The 21,265-nt window shown below is 41.5% G+C and overlaps 1 protein-coding gene across 5 annotated transcripts in view; it reads left to right on the forward strand.

Annotated features, from left to right (window-relative positions):
• The window catches only part of PCSK5 (proprotein convertase subtilisin/kexin type 5), a 244,994-nt gene that overhangs the window by 133,621 nt on the left and 90,108 nt on the right, over positions 1–21,265 (forward strand). For all 5 annotated transcript variants that reach the window (XM_077935976.1, XM_077935978.1, XM_077935980.1 and 2 more), the window contains 3 exons: positions 12,140–12,243; positions 19,262–19,379; positions 20,895–21,104. In XM_077935976.1, the coding sequence (XP_077792102.1) occupies positions 12,140–12,243; positions 19,262–19,379; positions 20,895–21,104 (432 nt within the window). The remainder of the gene's footprint in view (positions 1–12,139; positions 12,244–19,261; positions 19,380–20,894; positions 21,105–21,265) is intronic.

A 21,265-nucleotide genomic window follows, 5' to 3' on the forward strand; every position in this document is an offset into this window, starting at 1 on the left:
AAGAGGGTGGAAAGTCAGCAGGGTCATGGAGTGGGGGGCAGCCTGGAGGGGGGCATATTTGGTTTCCCACTCCTAGTATACATGCTGAAGTATAATGTCTGGGGATAATGGAAAAATGTGGGAAATTGTTGCTTATCTGTACTATCAATGAACTATGGCTTAAGGACAAGGTTCTTTGAAGTCTTAAGAAATTGGAAGGCACACAGATGTATTAATTCTCCATAGAGTATGAAGAATTTGTTGCTCTCTCAGCTGTAAATTATATTCCTAATGTTCTTTAAATTAGAATGTGAATTTTGGATGAATCACTGGATTTGGATTTATCTTAAGCTGCACAAAATACTGGAAGTTGTTTGGGTGAGCCTCTGAGTGATGGGTAATTTGTGGAACAGCCAGGCAGCTGTGTTATGTTCTGTTTATGACCTTTTGGGGTGGAGTTTTGTGGAAACTGTAGGGGAGGGAAATGTCTTGGAATACAAGTGTTTTTTAATTTCTTTTTTTCTTAGTGGTCTACTGGCAAATTAATTAATTGGACAGCAGAGGGGTTGCAACATAGAAGGGTTCAAAGATGTGAATAAAATTAGCTTTGGCAAAAATGTAAAATTCTATTGTTATATAATACTTGGAAAGTCTCTTACCTCACTATCGGATGCATGTTTACTCAGAAGAACTCCCACTGTGTTCAGTGAGCTTACTGCCAGGTTAATGTGCATTGGATTGATGTCTAAGGCTGTAACCCTATACAAACTCACCTCGGAACAAGTCTCATTAAACTCACTTCTAAACAGGCATGTATGGGATTGTTCTGTTACTTCAGTATAGCATACTTTAGAAAAAACCCTCTTGTTGATTTTATTCCACCTGTTTCGCTGCAAACCACGAGGTAACAGCCCAGTATACTTTCTTTTATTTTGAGCAGGAATAACAGAGTAGAAAGCATGGTGGAGCACCTCCACTCACCTGACCCCTTCCTGGTCAAATAGCTGCTGCTTAACCGGAGGTAGAGGTGGAGGAATGCCAGATTGACTCCACAGGTATACTGCACCAGCCTTGCCACTACCTCATGCCTCTACTTTTTGGTAAGCAGCAGCAACCAACTAGAGGTCAGCTGTGCAACAGTGCCCCGCCATGCCATCTGCTGCTGGAAGCAGACAAGGAGCATTCCATTCAAAAATGTTGTTCTTGATTCCTCTATATTTTTTGTTAAGTTGTAGGTGAACATATCAGACGACACAGCGATTCTTCAAACAGCTCTTGTTTATTCAGAGGCCAGAACAGAACTGAATTGAGGGGTTCAGTCACCCTGCTTATATAGAGCTCCAGTACCATGTAACTGTAACAATTTTCTAAAACTATCCAATCACTGAACGTCACTTTCGATCCCTTATTTGCATAACTATCTACAGTATCCCCCTGCTGGCCCAGGGTGAGAACTTCAGTACATAACATTTTCAATGGAGTAAGCTCCATTGAATACAATAGGACTTGCTTCTGACTCTACTTTTTGGAACTGGGTCTTTCTTACGGGCACTGATGCAAAAGCAATTGTACTCAGTCTGCTCAGCTCCCCTTGCATTCTACATCTTCTGCCAAATGCTTCACACTTCGTTTTAGGTAGGTGAGGGGATATAATTAACTATATTTTATTCCCCTACAGACTCACAGACAAAAGGATCCACTTACCACTTGTGGTTAAAAGTGCGGAGCCGAGCAGAGTTTAAATCCCATCTTAGGCAGTTTAATTAGAAGCATAAGAATTAGCTGTTAAGCTGATCTCCCCTTTATTACCCTATTTATCAAAGAAACATGCTGCAGACCGAAATGTAAGTTTAAAACATATTGTTTACTCACAGTTGAGTATTTGTATTTAGCAGTAACTGCATTCAAAGTAACTGAAGGTAAAATATTTGTGTTTGCTGCAAAAACAGCTTCAGGCATGTGCCTGATGCTAGAGCAGTTGGGGGCACACCCTCCTTCTTGGCTGGCTGGAGAGAGAGTGGGGGGGAAGGAAGGAACGGGAAATACTTCTTTGCTGCTTCTTTCCTCCCGGAAGAGGAGGGGAAATAGTATCACATAGAGGGTTTTCTACCATTTATGTTTCTATGGTCTGAGTCAGCCTATTAGCAATAGAACTCTATGGTCTTAACCGCTTCACATGCTAACTAGCAAAAAACATTCATTGTTAGATTTGACTGAATAGCTCCCACACTTTTAATATTCTGCTTTGTTGTTTTTTCATGGTGGCATTTGGAAATAGTCTGCTTATCCCAGCCCTCTTGAAATCACGTGTACCTTCATATCCTGCTGCTGACATGCTTGTACAAAAACATCTCTCCTTAGGACAGATGACACCAGCAGCCTAAGGATTCATTTTTAAACCTGCCCATTTAATACACTGTCTCTAGTCTGGATGTGTGACCCTCTAAACAAGATGAACTGGTTGTTGCTGCTATTCCCAAGTAATTGAGCCCTTTGGTCAAGTAACTGAGCCTATTAAGTTTGCACAAATAGGGACCTATGAATAATTCAGAGGATAGGGTGAAAGCAAAGAACTCTTTATTCTTCTGCCCCCTTCCTTTCCTTTGAAAGAAATTACCCATTCCTCCCCCCAGTTCTTTCAAAAGAGAACAAAATATTCTCTCCCCCACTCCATTTCACCATGCAAAAGAATCCTTTGAAGGTGAAAATTGAAATCTGAGGATATTCTCTCTTGGGTATACATCCCGAGACCTCAGTTTACGAACCCTTTTTTGGTCCAAGGCATCATTTTGCAGTTGCAAGTGTTAGAGACAATTCCTTAACTGTGTGTGGGGGGGGGGAGCAATTTGAGCACCTTTTACAGGTTTAGACTGATACGCCAGCTGCAGCACTATCTAGAGGCAGGTGATTTGGCCTCAGTTCGTCATGGACTGATGCATCTAGACTAGACTACTGCAATGTGCTCCATGTGGAGTTTGGAAATTCCAACTGGCACAGAATACAGCTCCCTGGTTATTGGTGCAAATAATGACCATATGACACCATTACTGAAACAGTTGCACTACTTACCAATGAGGTTTGGGGCTCAATTTCAAGTTCTGGTTTTAGCTTTTAAATCCCTATATTGTTTTGGACCAGATTACTTGAAGGACTTCGTCATCTATATTTTTCCATTTTATGATAAACTCAAACACAATCTGGTTTACACATAAAAATATGAAATTACAAAATTAAAATACTTAATAAAACAAAGCATGAAAATTTTATGTAAAGTAGCACAGCAGACGTATGCCACATTATGCAAATGTAAGGGCAATCAGCCATGTTCTCCAGTAAGGTGGGGACTGTGCACACTTTCTCCAGACATTGTTTGGAACAGAAGTGAGATAATTATATATATTTTCCACTTCTAGTTTTTCAAATTTACTATCTTTATAAATCCTTCGGGGACATCCTGAAGAGTGAGGGCAACTCCTTGTGAGCATCACATGAGGAAGATTTGCCATTTGTTTTTTGGCTGATGTGTCCCTATTTCACCCCCTCCCCCAACACCCCTTGCTCAACATTCTGGAGTGTGCAATCCAAAAGCAGTAAGCAAATGCTGATGAGCATTTGGGGATTCTTTTCTGGTAAAAAGATAGTTTGGTTTTTGAAATGTGGCCAGTTATCTATCGGTATTGGTTATTAGTCTTGCTAATACATTTTTTTCAGCTTTCAAGAGGCTTAACAAGAGGTTAACAACTATCTCTAGGGAGGTTAATTGAGTGCTGAATCAATTAAGATTAATGAGTTTTTTCTCTGAGTCAGTGATTCACCTAGGAAAGGATGCAACTTTGATATATTTTGTATCTTTCTAGAAAAAGTGCTATTTTTCTAGAAAAAAAGGTGCCAGAACTGAACAAAAACACTGCATCTACTTTATTCTACATACCTTTAAAGGGGGGCTATCCCTGCACATACCACATAATTCTGAGTCAGAAAAAGCAACACGTGAAGCAATTCTGAAAATCATGTCTGAGTCGTGGTGGTGTTAAAGGGCCAGTACTCCCGAGGCTTCACACATAGAAGGGAAACAGCATTGGCAAACAACACTGTACATCTGTGTTTGAAATTAGCAGATCCCTTTCACCATGCTCAGTGAAAATGTAGCCCAGGGCCAGGAGTAGCTTCGGTACTTTGGGTTTGCCGCATGCTCCATATATGCTGGGCAATGAATTCTGTGGAGAGTTACGTTCTGAGAGTTCATATATTCAGCCTGCAAATTTAATCAAACTGAAGTTCATTAATTCCTTTTTTCTGGATCAGAGAAATGTTGTGGACATAGTGTATCTTGATTTCAGTAAAGCTTTTATCAAAGTCCCCCATGATATTCTTGTGGAGAAACTGGTAAAATGTGGGTTGAACGAGGCAACTGTTAGGTGGATTTGTAGCTGGTTGACCGACCGAACCCAAGGAGTTCCTTGTCAACTTGGGGGGGGGGGGCAGGGAGTGACAAGTAGGGAGCCACAGGGTTCTGTCCTGGGCCTGTTGTTGTTCAACAACTTTATAAATGACTTGCATGAAGGAATTGAGGGGATGCTCACAAATTTGCAGGTGACACCAAACTGGGAGAGGTAGCTAATGCCATAGAAGGCAGAATCAGAATTCAATATGTCCATAACAGATTGGAGAACTGGGCACAAGCTAACAAAATGAATTTCAGTAGGGACAAATGTGAGGTTCTGCACTTAGACAGGAAGAACCAGATGTACAAATATAGGATGGGGGGCACCTGGCTTGCTAGCCAGTACATGTGAAAAGGATCTAGGGGTCTTGGTGGACCACAAGCTTAACATGAGACAACAGTGTGATGCAGCAGCAAAAAAAAGGCTAATGCTATTTTAGGCTGCATCAACAGAAGTATAGTGTCCAGATCAAAGGGAAGCAATACAGTGGTACCTTGGTTTGCAACTGTTTTGGATTACAACCACGTCAAACCTGGAAGTGCGTGTCCCTTTTTTAAAATTTCAATGCATTTTTTATTTTATTTTTTGGATTACAACCCCTTTGGGGGGGGGGAGGCCCCTCTTGCAAAAGCGCGCCTTGGGTTACAACCTGTTTTGGTTTACAACCAAACCTCCAGAACAGATTATGGTTGTACAACAAGGTACCTCTGTAGTACTACTCTATTCTTCCTTGGTCAGACCACACCTGGAATACTGTTTCCAATTTTGGGCACCACAATTTAAGAAGCATATTGACAAGCTGGAACATGTGCAGAGGAGGACAACCAAGATGATCAAGGGTCTGGAAACCAAGCCTTATGAGGAATGGTTGAAGGAGGTGGGCATGTTTAGCCTGGAAAAGAGGAGACTGAGAGAAGATATGGAAGTCATCTTTAAGTGGTAGGTCCATTGTGTGGAGACGATGGCTATTTGGTGACAAAGAGAAGGTGGAACTACTCAACACCTCCTTTGCCTCTGGTCTTCACCCAAAAGGAAAGTGATGCCCAACCTGGTGATAACAGGATAAATGATGTAAAGAGGAACCTGCAGCCCAAGATAGGAAGAGAGGAGGTAAGCAAACACCTGCCTACTTTAAACAGGAGGAGATATAATAGCCATCTTCCAATAACTCAAGGGCTATCACCTGGAAGAGGCAGCAAGTCTGTTTTCTCCTGCTCTGGAGGGTAGGACTTGAACCAATGGCTTCAAGTTACAAGAAAGGAGATTCCGACTAAACATTCAGAAAATCTTTCTGACAGTCAGAGCTGTTCGACAGTGGAACGGTCTCCCTCAGTAGGTGGTGGACTCTTCTTCCTTGGAGGTTTTTAAGCAGAGGTTGGGTGGCCATCTGTCATTTATGATCTAGTTGAGATTCCTGCATTACGGGGGGTTGGACTAGATGACCCTTGGGATTGCTTCCAAGTCTATGATTCTTATTCCCTACACCCAGTGCTCCAGTGCAAGAGGTGTTTCAACTAATTAGAGTCCTCCTTTACATCAGAATGCAGGATAATGATCCTGGTTGTTAACAAACAATAGTTTTGACTGACCACAGTTTTCCCAGTTTGGGTGTAACTTGGGAGTAATCCCAAATTTGAAAGTAGAAGCCTCTTTCTCCATTCTCTGCCTTGTGACTGTGCTAAATGAGACGGGGGGAGTACATGAGCCTGATGCTCATTCCTATGATGCTAGAAACTCTAATTTAGTTCTGCATTTGAAACAGCCCAATATATTGCAAACTAAATGAATACAAGAACCTTGAACCTGTTCTGACAACATAGGGATAGCCAGTAGATTTTTTTTTTAGCACTGGTGTTACATTCTGGTGGTTGTCTGTCCCCGCCAACTGTTTAGCTGCAGCATTTTGCACAAGCTGGAGCTTCCCGACCAGGCGCAAGGGTGGCCCCACATGGAGCACATTGCGATAATCAGCTCTTGAAGTTACAAATGCATGTATCTCCATGCCCAAGAATGGCCATAGTAGCTCTAGCTGGTGAGAAGGATTGATCCAGGAGACTCTCAAAAGAACAGCAGCAAAAAGTACGGTAAATGCTTGAATTTGCAAACCTGCCAGAACCCAATTTTATTTTTTGAGAAAATCGGTCACAGCACAGCTAGGCCCTCAGTTCATATGCTGCTCATGCCTACTTCAAATGTCGGGTGAAATATAGTTATTTAAATTAAGAAAATTTAAGTTGCATATCTAGTAATTTAAATAGTAAGTAAGTAGTTAACATTGGAGAAATTAATCAAAATATATTTGTTAATTAATATTAGTTACAGTAATTTAAAACATGACGGTTGAGCATGCAGGAGATTAGTAGGCACCACAGTGTCCTCTAGTGACAGCAAGACTCAACGACAACTCAGGTACACACAGTGACAAGGGGGACCCTGGAGAAGCTAGAGGAGCCTGGCTGGACACCGCAGTTCTTAAATAAGGACCAAAACAGAATGGCCACCACAGTGGAAATTATTGAAAAATAGGACCCTCTCTTGTACTTTCACCAAAAGGAAAAGTTACATGTCTCTGTTCTGTGCTTTGTACTGCCAAATGCAATCTATGTTGCATTAGTGAGATTTGTTTCAGGGTGTCTTGCTCGAATTTTTTAATCCATGCCTTTTTGCAGCTATGGTAATTGGAACACTGCATTTTAAAATGTTTGTGAATTTGCACATATTAGTTTGTTCAGATTTATTGCACATATATAAATAAGAAGTTACGTTATGCAATCAAGAGTGTTGATTTGCTTTTCATTTCTTGATTTTTTTGGTCAAAGGGAAAGGGGAGGGGGAAACCTTTGATCACAAACCAGCTCATTCCCATAAGTGTTTTTTCTCCCCTTGTGTTGGGCACATTGCAGGTATATTTAATAAGAGCATTCACTAGGGAAATTATGTTAAATAGTGGGTAGACATAGCAGACGACGCAGCGATTTCTCCAAAGCAGCTCTTTATTTGTAAGCTGGAACAGAACCGAACAGCAAACAGCTCAGCCGGCCTGCTTTTATAGGCAGCCGGCTGTCAACATTGTAGCAACAACAACCCAGGGTTTCCCGCTTAAAGTAACTGACGTGGACCTGAGTGAAAACTATATACACGATACTCCTGGTGGGCAGGGGGAGAACTTCAATACATAACACCCCTCCCCACCGAGATAAGGCATTAGTTACAATCATAGTGGGGACGCGGGTGGCGCTGTGGGTAAAAGCCTCAGCGCCTAGGGCTTGCCGATCGAAAGGTCGACGGTTCGAATCCCCACGGCGGGGTGCGCTCCTGTTGTTCGGTCCCAGCGCCTGCCAACCTAGCAGTTCGAAAGCACTCCCGGGTGCAAGTAGATAAATAGGGACCGCTTACTAGCGGGAAGGTAAACGGCGTTTCAGTGTGCGGCTCTGGCTCGCCAGAGCAGCAATGTCACGCTGGCCACGTGACCCGGAAGTGTCTCCGGACAGCGCTGGCCCCCGGCCTCTTGAGTGAGATGGGCGCACAACCCTAGAGTCTGTCAAGACTGGCCCGTACGGGCAGGGGTACCTTTACCTTTACCTTACAATCATAGTGGTTCCATTACATACAGCAATACCCTTATTGGTTTCAGTAAGGCACATAAGCATATTAATTGACCCTATTCACCATACAGCTTTACATGTGCAGTTTGTCCAGTGAACATAGTCTTTTAAATACGGGCTACTGGCCTTGTGGATTTCCTGGGCGGAGAGTTCAGCAGCTTCTGAGGCCACGGCCTCCTCAATGGCTTTCTGCAGTGTGAGGTCTGGTTTGGCGAGGAGATGCTGTTGCAGACAGATGTCCCGGACCCCGCAGACGATTCGATCCATCAGGGCATCGTCTAAGTCTCGGAACTTGCAGTACATTGCAGCCTGTCGGAGGGCGGTGGTGTAGTTGTTAATTGACTCCCCCTTTGCCTGGTTCCGATGGTAGAATGCATGGCGGGCAGCAATCTTGAACGGCTTTGGCGCGTAGTGGTTGCGGAGCTTCTCTTGAATCGTGTCCCACGGCTCTGCCTGGACAGCTAGAGGCGCAACCCGTGCTCGGGTCGTCGCGAACACTTCAGGGCCACAAAGGCTGAGGAAGAGGCCCCGCTTCTGCTCTACAGACCCTCTTGTCAGCTCATTTGCTTGGAGGTAGCAGTCAAACCGAGCGAAGTAGGAGTCCCATGATTCAGAGGCTGGGGCAAACGGCGGTAGAGGCACGAGAGAAGCCATGGTTCTGATGCCGATGTGGAGGGCGATGAATGGAACACAGTGCTCTGGCCAGACGGTCAGCTCTGAATTGGTTCTGCTCCGTGATTTCGCTCAGTGTTTCAGCTCTGTGATTCAGCTCATCTCAGAGGGTGGCTGCGTCTGGCTGTGCTCTGTTGTCCATCAATCTAACCAGCGATTTCTCCAAAGCAGCTCTTTATTTGTAAGCTAGAACAGAACTGAACTGCAAACAGCTCAGCAGGCCTGCTTTTATACGCAGCCGGCTGTCAACATTGTAGCAACAACAACACAGGGTTTCCCGCCTAAAGTAACTGACGTGGACCTGAGCGAAAACTATATACACGATACTCCTGGTGGCCAGGGTGAGAACTTCAATACATAACAAATTATTGTTTGGATTTGGTTTAATACCACATAGGAAAGAGAAAATATTTTATTAAAATCTTGCATTTGAACACATAAATATTGTTGGTCAAAGTGAGGCCTATGCTTTAATTTTTGGCATTTGTGTTGCTAGTTTGTAGCAACAAAAGATAATTTTATATATTTAAAGCAATAAGTGATATCTCCTATGTACAGTGATACCTCGAGTTACAGACGCTTCAGGTTACAGACTCTGCTAACCCAGAAATAGTACCTTGGGTTAAGAACTTTGCTTCAGGATGAAAATAGAAATCGCACGCCGGTGGCGCGGCGGCAGCAGGAGGCCCATTAGCTAAAGTGGTGCTTCAGGTTAAGAACAGTTTCAGGTTAAGAACAGACCTCCGGAACGAATTAAGTACTTAACCCAAGGTACTTTATTGCAACATCTCCCCTGGAAATTATTAACATCATAAACTGAGTATGCATATTCATGGCCTCATTCTGTTTCCAGTCTGAACCTGGTAGAGAGTGGGAGCCCCCATCAATGAGTGTAGAAGAACTGGTGGACTCAATGTCCTTTTGTTGCCTAGGGGAATCTAGTTTTACACAAAGGCTTTAATGCTTGCATTAATTTTTGCATGTGCATTGATTCCTCATACTTTCATTTCTAGTTCCCTGAATCTGAAGTTTGTCATCTTGATTGTATGCATATAGCTAAAAGCGAAGTGGCACACTCTCCTCAGCAGCAACACAAAGCACTTATTTCTCCTGACCAAGTTGAATTTAGAAAATCTCACAGATTTAATCTACAGCAGAAAATAACGAATAGCAATGCTTGCTTTTGTATAACATATCTACATATCCAATGTTTCAAAAAGCTAAACTCTTTGTCAGACCATGTTGTCTGGAATATATTAAAATGGATTAGGAAAATTACAAATTCAGCACTGTAGTTTGAATAGCAGGCGCATAAAGTTATACTTCTTTTGTGTCTTCCCAGAATATTCACAGTTCACCTTTTTGAAAGTTTGATGATTTGGGAAATGTTTCCAAGCCACTTTTATTTGTATTAGTGGAAACATGAGAGCATTTATGCACCAACAAATAGTCAAGCAGTTATAGATAGAAATTTGGCAGGCAATGATGAGTACTTGAGCTTTCATTTCCTACTTTTATTTTGTTTAATTTCCATATTTCTGAAATCAAGCATTATTTGAATCTTCTATGGTACATTTTATTGCTTAGTTGTAGGATTGGAATGCATATAATATTACCATTATTATTAAAAAATATTTGAGGAATTGCATGTGAAGTATAGTAGAAAATCTTTATGTGTTTTATTTTAACGTGTCCAACAGCTGCATTTGTCCCAGTGCTATAGGTTAATTCTGTTGTAGGAAGAATATGGGTTCTGTTCAAAATGGAGCTGGACAAAAAAACCTTTTGAATTATCTGTGGGAATTGGATGGTTATTTTACCTGACAACTTAATCTCATCCATATTACTATTTCAATTCTTTTTACTGCTCAGATGCTTCTAGAGACTGGATTTTTTTCCCCCAATCTTTGTGGGGTTTTTTGTGGGTGATCGACACATTGATGTACTAACATGAAAGTCAAGGATAACCTGGACATGAACTGTACTGATTGCTGCTAATTCAAATGTATTAGCAGACTCAGCATAGGAAAAGGGCAGCAAGACTAGCAGTAGTTGCTCACAATTCCATTGCTAACAGAAACCACAGTTATACCTGAAAGCAACCATAAGTTGTCTATTATTTCAGTGCTCTTGGACAGAGAAGTAGTATTACAATTTAGACACTACAGAGTTAAGCATTCTGTAAATTGTTTAAATAAATAAAAGAAACAATTATTTTCTTCTGTTACAGTTTTTCTAGAGATTTACAGTGCAATCTGAATTTCAGCCTCTACCCAGCAGGGTTTAATGAAGCCACAAGCCTCTGGAGCCATGCTATTCACTTTAGATGGGAGCAAAGGTCAGGGTGCAGGCAAATCTTGCACCAGTCTGGAACACTGTAATGTGGTGGCAGTGAGGCCGGCATGGCCCCTACTGCTCTCTGTCCCCAGAATGCCCCATTATGGGATTTTCTGCAGACTCCACATCAGCAGTGTGACACTGGCATCGCTCTCTGGTCAGGGTCAGGGGAGATCATTAAGTTGTCCTCCAAGACATCAGCAAGTGGTTGATGGGGAAAGTAGTTTAGGAACCATTGGTAGATGATATAGATAGATAGATAGATAGATAGATAGATAGATAGATGATAGATATAGATAGATAGATAGATAGATAGATATAGATAGATAGATAGATAGATAGATGATAGATAGATGATAGATAGATAGATAGATAGATAGATAGATAGATAGATAGATAGATGATAGATAGATAGATAGATAGATAGATGATAGATAGATAGATGATAGATAGATGATAGATAGATAGATGATAGATTAGATAGATAGATGATAGATAGATAGATGATAGATAGATAGATAGATAGATAGATAGATAGATAGATAGATAGATAGATAGAGATGATAGATAGATAGATAGATAGATAGATAGATAGATAGATAGATGATAGATAGATAGATAGATGATAGATAGATAGATGATAGATAGATAGATAGATAGATGATAGATATAGATAGATAGATGATGATGATAGATAGATAGATAGATAGATAGATAGATAGATAGATAGATGATAGATAGATGATAGATAGATAGATGATAGAGATAGATCATAGAATCATAGAGTTGGAAGAGACCACAAGGGCCATCGAGTCCAACCCCCTGCCAAGCAGGAAACAGATGATAGATAGATGATAGACAGACAGACAGACAGACAGACAGATGTTCTTCCTCTAACTATGAACCACTTCATGCTTGTAAAAACTTTTCTGCCCTGAAAATTATGAAGATTGAAATTTATTGCAGTCTTTTAACGCTGTATATTGGCTTGAATACTTTGAGAAAGGTTTCTGTCCTTTGCTTTGAGACACCCCCTCCCTCTCCTCCTTGGGCTTTTCTTATTTTTTTGTTGTAAAATGACTGTTCACTGTCTTTCCCTAGTCGACTACTGACATGGAGAGATATACAGCATATCATTGTAAGGACTTCACGGGCAGGGCATCTGATTGCTAATGACTGGAAAACCAATGGGGCTGGTTACAAGGGTGAGTATTCCCTTCCTATTCATCATTGCAAACCCTTTTTTCCACCTTCCAAAAGAGAAAAATCTCATGCGCTTTGCCTGCCAGTTAGAGCTATTCTATTTTGATTAATAAGATAAACAAGACCATGAGGTCAAACATTTGGGAAGTCTGCCTCCTTGTGGCTTTACCAGCCACTTGTATCATGTAGCTGTGCCATATGCAAGTTAGAGGAAACCTGATTGGAACAGTTAATATAGGTTGATTTTGGAGACAAAAATGCTCGTCAGCTAACTCTTAGGCTGGGAAGCCTAAATGTGATTTTTAAGCCTGATGTTTAGCATAGTATTTACAACATTATGATTTTTTGAAAGTAGCGATCAAAACAACCCTTACCTAGAAGTAAGTTCCTTGAAATCAGTTAGACGTATTTCTATATTATAAATTTAGGATCATGGTATAAAGCAGGGATAGGGAACCTGTGGCTGCCCAGATGTTGGACTCCAGCTGCCCTCAGCCCTGGCCACCGCGGGCAATGGACAGGAATGATGGGAGTTGGAGTCCAGCAACTGCTGGAGAGCCACAAGTTCTCCATCTCTAGTACAAAGGAAGCTAACACATAGTTCCAAGTTCAAGTGCACCAACAAACTTCAAGATGTAAACTATTAGCTGTATGCGACCATTGTGCCAAAATAATAAATGACATCATTTACCACATTTGCAGAAAGTTGTTTGTTTTTTTAATGGTAGTCCTGGGGAAAATATTTGCCAATACAATATTTCTAAGCTTATAAGATATTTCCTTTATGCAATTTGTATGGATATTTAATTTCTGAATAACAAAAAGGCATATGCAGTAATTTAAGAAGGAAATATGACCCTTTCACCTTTGGTTCCTGAAAACAATAAAACTAAAATGGGCTGCATGCAAGTGGTGGGTGAAGTCAGGCAAAAAAGGGGGTGGAGCAATAGACAGGACTCTTACCTTTGCCTGGTGGACTACAGTCCAGCCATGCAAACGTCCTCTATCCAGGCAAGCAGCAGGCATTTCCGGACACATTCCAGCCCGCAAAAAACAGGCCAGGAAGGTGCAAAGCATGACCAATTGGGGAATGGCCTAGGGAAGAGACATGGCCGAGGGAATGTCCTGGGGGCTGGATAGAGAGGCCACGAGGGCCACCTTTGCTCCCCAGGGCTGAGGTTCCCCACCCCAGATGTATGTCATCAGGCAAGACTTGCCAGCTACTTTTCTCTGGGCATATTTTTTTCATCTGTGCCCTATCTTGGCTCGGTATCATAAGCACAAAAATATATAAAATGGCAGGGCCAGAGGAAAGTACACTGTGCCATATTATGTGGGATATTGAGGCACTATTTTCATGTGGGATTCATTCACATGCTGGCAGATTCAGATTGCACAAAGTTGATTTAGAGTTCTTGGAACAACAACCCCCCCCCCCCCCAAAAAAAAGGACCCAATCAGACCTTTTGCAATAGGGGAATTGACTGGAAAATGCACTGTAAAGAGTGAAGTAACAATTGCTTAGCACAGCATCATATAACCCTGCAAACAAATCAGAATGAATGTTCAAAAAACAGCTGATGTCTAAGCAAGCAGACTTCGTGCAAACATATCAGGATGAATAAATAGGTTGTCAGGAATCAACCAAATTCTTTGCATCACATTTTGTTTTCTGTATGTGCTCATACATGCTAATATCTAGAATACTATTTTTGTCATGTTTTCTGCCATAGTGGCAGTAATTTATGAAATCTATTGTATTTTACAGTATTTGTCAATATGTATATATGTGAAACATTGCAATATTCATATGCACTTGCAGTAATTCTGTGTCTTTTATTTCAAGCTGCTTTTGGGAGCCATCTGGTATATGTCAACCATATTTTAGGGTGGGGTTCACACACCCACCCACCCACCCACACACACACACACACACCCCACTGCCTGATTAATGCCATAGATGAAGGGATACCAAGAACAGAATGTGACCTAACAAAATTGTTCTATAACCTCATGTTGGATTTGGAAAAGGGGAAAAGCTAAATGGCCCCCATCACTGTGGAATTGAGGAATCAACTTTAACCCAAATAAAAAGAATAGTTTTAAGTAAATTAGTTTGGCAATGAAAGCTGAGCAATGGTTCCAATAAAACTGTAGCTCTCTCTAAACCTCTTGTTAGTTTTGGATCAAGGAAAAGCAAATGATTTAGATTAAATAACAATATCCAACTTTGAATTTGATGTGAGAGGGGGGAGAATTGCACACTGCTGTTGGCAAGAATGGATCGGTACTTTACTATTGCACATGGCAATATTTCGTGTAATATTTCACTATTGTCCTCAACTACAGCCAAGAATAACAATTAAATGCCTGTTTTTCATAGAATGAATTACTCTGATCAGACTGAGTTTCTTGTAGAAATGTACCATCATTCTCTTGATGGCTGAAACATATTTCTTCCATGGCATGTTCTTACTAAGGCTTATTTGAGAAATTAAGGAAGCAAGCTTCTAAAACTGATTTAAGCTGCAATCCTAGCCCCACCTGCCTTGGAGTAAGCACCATTGAATTCAGTAGGACTAACTTTGAGTAGACATGATTACTCTTGGTTACACCTTCCTAGGGATTCTATAGAACACTGTGGGACACTTCTGGGAAAACACGTTTAGGATTTCACTGTAACACAGGATGCGGGAGAACTGCCTTTTTCTGTGAAAAAATGAATAAGAAGCAAGTAGGGAAAAGGAAAGAATGCCTTTCTTTTGAAAAGGGAAATCAGAGGAGTAAAACAGCAAAAACCTGAAGGAGTCTCAAACTCAACAAAGAGTCAATGAGAGCTGGCACCTGAAAGTGGGTCAGCATGCCTTTTCAGTGGGCTGATTAACTTGCTTGCATGGCAACGCTGTGCCTCAGAGCCGTTGCTCCTACCGATTTCAAGCCAGAAAACAGATGGAAAGAGCTAGAAATGCACCCATTGCTCCCCACAGTAATGGGAGATAAATGAGTGTGTGTGTGTGTGTGTGTGTGTGTGTCTTTATATTTGCTCCAGCTATGCATGTTGGAGAATGGGCTGCTAGTATTCACTATGACTATTTAGCAAACAGTGTTTTTAAATTCCCATCAGCCAAATGAATTCTAAGTATTCATTTTTTCAGCTCAGAAAACTACATTTTTATTTTCTAACTGCTTATTTATAGTGTGCTTTAATAGAAACAGAAAGCTTAATAGACTGGAGTGTGTCCTGCAAGGCTCCTTTTCAACCTGCTACTTCACCTCATACAACTTTTTGAATAATTAATAAAAGCTCACTCTTGCAAAAACAAGGGAACATCCCTTTTCTGTCCTTTCTTTGTAGGCCTCAGAACTATTGATCTCTATCTGCTATAGCTTACAACCCTAGGCGCTAGGTCCCGGGGGCCCTGCTTGCTGTGGTTCACACAACATTTTAAATGTGGGGGCCAGGCACCCACAAGCGCAGCACAGCTGGGCATGCACGCCATGGGGCATACATCACCAGGCCCCTCTATGTGCACACGCTATGTCACCATACTCTGCTACATGCACGAGGGATGTCAGCACACCAGGAGTGTGATGACATGGCACACATGCCCCACATGCCCCGTGGTGTGCACACACACACCGTTGACATCACACAGCCCCAGGAACCTGCAGTCTTTTCTACATCAGGCAAAGGCCTGTTTGTTTAGAGGTCATAGACTTTTCAACATAACTTTAGCTGATGTTAACTGCTGATTGGTTGAGTTTTTATTATCTATCCAGGATGACAGTTTTGTGTTTAGCTGTTTTATGTGTAATTTTAATATTGTGTGCTACTCTGGCAACCCTTTTGCTGAAGAAAAGTCATACAAATAAATAAATTAGCAGTAATGGTAATCACAGTATTACAGCTGTTATCCCATGGGGATTCAGTGAATCCCTTGTGTAGGAATAACCCAAGCAAGACTAGGGTCCCTTCTCGGATTAAATACTATAGTCTAAATATATAGATTTAAATATTTAAATCTATAGATTTGCTAAAACCACTGGAGTTACACCTCCCAGCACATCTTCAAAGTTTCCTAAAGATCCTGTAACCCTCCAGGACTCTACTGAGAAGCAATGCTAGCACATACACTAATTAATGGTTTGTTGGGGTGAGGACATAGTTTATGGGGGGAGGGAGCAAGAAGCTGATCTGCTCTTTCCCCAAATCAAACATCTCCATATCCCTGTGGCAGGTTTGTGGTCTGCAAAGCACCAGTATTTCAGGCAGGGAGATATGGGTATCCAGTCTCCTTGTGCCATACTTGATACCCGGTGGTATGGAGAACAGATTGGGGACTTCCTTTTCATAGCAGGAGCACCAAAAAGATGGAGGGACTTTCCTTGCTCTGGCAACTAAGTGAGGTATAAGTGAGGCTTTCAGGGTTTACGATTCTTTATGGCAGAGGAACATAGCAAAAGTCAAAGAATGAGAGAAATAATCAAGCAGATGTTGTATAGCTCTTTCCTTTTCTACTTCGGCAATACTTCATTGCACAATTGCATAATGGAGGTGAGGTGAAGCTGTGAATTCCCTTTGGGGTGGCCTGAGTCCGGATGGGACTGCCGTGATGAGCTCCTTCACTTCAAAATGTAGCATTACATCACTGTCACAGGGGACCATTCTGTGTAGTCTAGAGAAAAACTAGGCTTCAGAACTGCACAGTTCCAATATTCTTTAAAGTAAGTGGATATTTCCCTCGTTTACAATACCTAAACAGTCTAAAAATTTTACTTCTTTTGGACAGTCAAGCTAGTTGAGAACTGCATCAGCAGGTGTCTGTCTTCCACATGCTTCTACCCTGCTTTTGTGAGTCACAGGTCACCTTGCTACTTAGCTCACAATGAGATCCCTTGCTACAATACTCACATTGATGTAAAAGTACACCTGAACATAATAAAGACATGTATTTAGAGCAGCAGAGAGGCTGTGGTGGCCTTTGGTAGCACAGAAATGACAGTATTTCATCAGCCTTTTCAGGTAGAGCTTTGCAGTTCATGATAAATAAAAGTATATATCCCACCCATTATCTTTCCCAAGAAGTTGTTAATGCAATTGCATTTCTAACATGTTACCTGAAAGGAATCTTATAGCACTGCCAGAGGCTCCTGAAATTGATAATGTCAGGTTCAGCAACAGTAGCAATTCTAATTTAAACATATAAAAATGGATAACGTTTTAATGGTGTGGTCACATGAGTAAGCACATCTTTTTTGTCAAGATGTAGGGGATTAGCTGTTTTATCAACTCTGTAATGTTTTCCCAAATTGCTGTTATTTAGTCTGTGAAAATGATGGGCCTGTCTCCGTACCTAGAGCTGCTAGCCAAATCCATGTGATTGGGGCCTTTGAAGTGTGAGCATCGCAGACAGCCAAATATCAGCTGTCTGGAATGGCTGCACATGGACGTCCATAATAGCACCACTGAGGCTGTTTTGATTTGGCTGGCAGGGTCTAAATCACTTGTGTGTATGCATTTTTGTTTAAAATGGCAGGGCACATGTTAATGCTACTCTTTGTTCATCACAAAAGTAAAGGTCTGAAACATTAAGTGTACTGTCTATCAGCCATGGGAAGTTAATGTGGGTACTACAACGTTGGGTGGTAATCTTTTTCTCAGGAGTAAAAAGATAGACTTATTAAATAAAATACATTCAAAATCAAGTTGCCAATAGGACGGTAGCTTTTTCTACCCATAGCTTGAAGAGTGTGATGGAATCAGGGTGCTAGCTGAACTATGTATGCAATTCTAACATGGTTTAATAGATAATTTCCATCAACAAATGCTTAAAATTAACAGTAAGGATTACTGAATTGCCTTGAAAGTTATGAGTCCTAGAGCACATGATAACTGTGCGTGATACATTATACAGCTAACATAAGCAAAACTCAGCTTCAATAAAGCGAAAAAAAGAGCTTACAGTATAAATCTATACTATAGTCTATGCTGGGACACGGGTGGCGCTGTGGGTAAAAGTCTCAGCGCCTAGGACTTGCCGATCGAAAGGTCGGCGGTTCGAATCCCCACGGCGGGGTGCGCTCCCGCTGCTCAGTCCCAGCGCCTGCCAACCTAGCAGTTCGAAAGCACGTCAAAGTGCAAGTAGATAAATAGGGACCGCTTACTAGCGGGAAGGTAAACGGCGTTTCCGTGTGCGGCTCTGGCTCGCCAGATGCAGCTTGTCACGCTGGCCACGTGACCCGGAAGTGTCTCCGGACAGCGCTGGCCCCCGGCCTCTTGAGTGAGATGGGCGCACAACCCTAGAGTCTGGCAAGACTGGCCCGTACGGGCAGGGGTACCTTTACCTTTACCTTTATAGTCTATGCTGTATCATATTCAGAATTCCACATCACCATGGTGTTTGTGGATTCTGATTATGGCTTTTACTCCTTATAACATTCCAACATTTCATTCTAAAAGCTTGGGGAAAGCACCAGCTAAGGTGGGGCAGTGCTGCCCACAGAGACTCAACGATAATCTGGTGCACACACATGTGCTCCACCAGGCATTTTTCTATTGCTTTCTGGTATTATAGAATCTCAGGTGTAGGTCTGGTTGATGCATCCAAGCAGAAACATTGCCGTTCTATAATTATCATTCTGCAAGCCACACTTTTGTTTAAACACTATCTCGGCATGCAGCCACATACAGAAATGTTAATGTGAACCAGGTGATATCCAAAGATTGCAGGCAGTCACTTCTGTGATCTTAGTTGCAATTTTTCCAGCTGCCACAAACTCTGTAATTACATTACAATCACATGGGGGAAATTGATTGCACATGTATCTGTGAATCAGACCCATATCTGACTTCGCCAGTTAACAATTGAACAATGAATTTAGATATGATTGGCAGTATGGTTCTTGGCAATTAGGTGAGGGAGGAGAATTAAGAGGAATGTAGCAGTAATGTGTGTTGTGTTCTATGAAAGAGCATACAATTACTTTGCAATTGTAAACAATTCTGTTTATATTTTGCAGTTAGCCACCTATATGGATTTGGATTGATGGATGCTGAAGCCATGGTGATAGAAGCAGAAAAGTGGACAACAGTCCCTCCACAGCATGTGTGTGTTGAAAATACAGATCGGCAAATCAAGTAATGCTTGTTGAAGACGTTTGTTGACACATCTGCATGCATATATATTTACTGTGGCTGCACATTGCAGCTTGTATTGGTTTGGTTTTCTGTAAGCTAATCCTAAGGCAATGGTTCTCAAACATATTTTTTTCCCTACTGGGCATTTGAAGATTTCTGAGATTCTTGGCAGAACACTTAATTTTGTGCTTGTATTTTACAAATCAAAGCACATATATAACTCATTTTTTTAATTATTATTTCAGTGCCAACATTGTCATTGAAAATAGCACCATATTATAAAAACCATGGTCCCTAGGCCAGGGCCTTGTTAGCCTGTGAGACTCACAACAAGCCAATATGATCAAGTGCCAAGTCAGCAATTAGCTTCTCCTCTGGGTGGTAGAGATGCAGAGAAAATACCTTCTCAGCTGCTGTTCCCCAACTGTGGAACATTCTCACCTGGGAGACGCACCTTTTTACATTTTAGGCACCATGCCGTGCCATTCCTTTTCTTCCATGTGTTTGATTGTTGACCCTAACCTCTTTTTTGTAGTTCTGGATCGATTGGTTAGCTTTGATATACTAGATAACAAATTATATCATTAATATAATATGCTTTGTAATATGTAGACGTTTGAGAGGAATCCATCTAGTGACAGCACTCAGTACACTTCTACCTCACAAACGTTTCTGGGTTTGGGTCCAAGATCTAAGCTCTCACTCCCAGTCCATGTTGGCTCTGGCTATATGATCAGGGAAGTCTATGCATGTGCAGTCTGTACCATACATGTGCTTTGCTCAGACCTGCAGTGGAATTCATGGAAGTCAGGACTAGAGGAAAATAGGTGCAACATAAATCCCTGCCCCCTTCTGCACTCACCGAGCTCACACAGGGAAAGGGAGGACTGCAGCAGGTATGATACCAGTTGTTTTTTGAATAGAGAAATATATTAAGGATATTTGTGCTGCTGTTCTGTGAATGTCAGTTTATGAAGTTTCCATTCAGACTGATTTTTTTATTTTAATTAAATCCTTTGTTACTTTGATGAATACCGTGCGGGTGCTGTGCCCATACACAGCGAGGTCCCTGTGGGGCTCAATAGACTGCTTCTTCACAGCATTGTGCTCCCTATGCATTCCATGCAGACACAGAGACAATGCCCCAGGATATTATCAGCAATGGCAATTTTGTACATAATTCTGCTGCAGTCCTCCCTTTCCATAATTCAAAAGTTATTTGTGGTCTGGATCTCAGGTTTCCTGTCTCAACTTTTCTGTCTAACGTGGTATTTATCAGGCCTAAATCTAATAATTCCAATCAAATTATAATGACAGCCTCATAGAGGCTTATAATAGCCTGAGCCAAAAGTAAACTAGAACATATTTGGCAGAGAAACCAGTTTAATAATGTATAGAGCTTCTAACACCTTGGGGTTGGAAATTCAATACACAGTTCAAGGATAAAAGTGATTTATAACAAATTATTTGTAGTATTCACTGGAGACCATGACTATGTTGGTGTCTTTGAAACAGAACAATACGACCAGATAATATTCGTAATGGACCAGATAATGGTGTCCGTTCGATATACAAAGCGACAGGCTGCGCAGATAATGCCAATCACCATGTCATCTACCTGGAACATGTCGTTGTGCGCATCACCGTCACACATCCCCGGAGAGGTGACCTGGCAATTTATTTGACTTCTCCTTCTGGAACAAAATCTCAACTATTGGCTAACAGGTATAATAATCCTATTCAACTTTCAGTCCAATAAGGGTTGACTGTCCAGGGTGTACCCAATTTAAATGAAGGCAACTGGAGAAACCGCTTAGATACTCATGTCTTGGAGAGAGAAAAAAATGAAGTGGAATTGGAGATATCTGCTGCCACTGTTAATATCA

This window comes from Podarcis muralis, chromosome 11 (genome assembly GCF_964188315.1).
Source record: "Podarcis muralis chromosome 11, rPodMur119.hap1.1, whole genome shotgun sequence".
In the NCBI taxonomy this organism is placed as follows: domain Eukaryota; kingdom Metazoa; phylum Chordata; class Lepidosauria; order Squamata; family Lacertidae; genus Podarcis; species Podarcis muralis.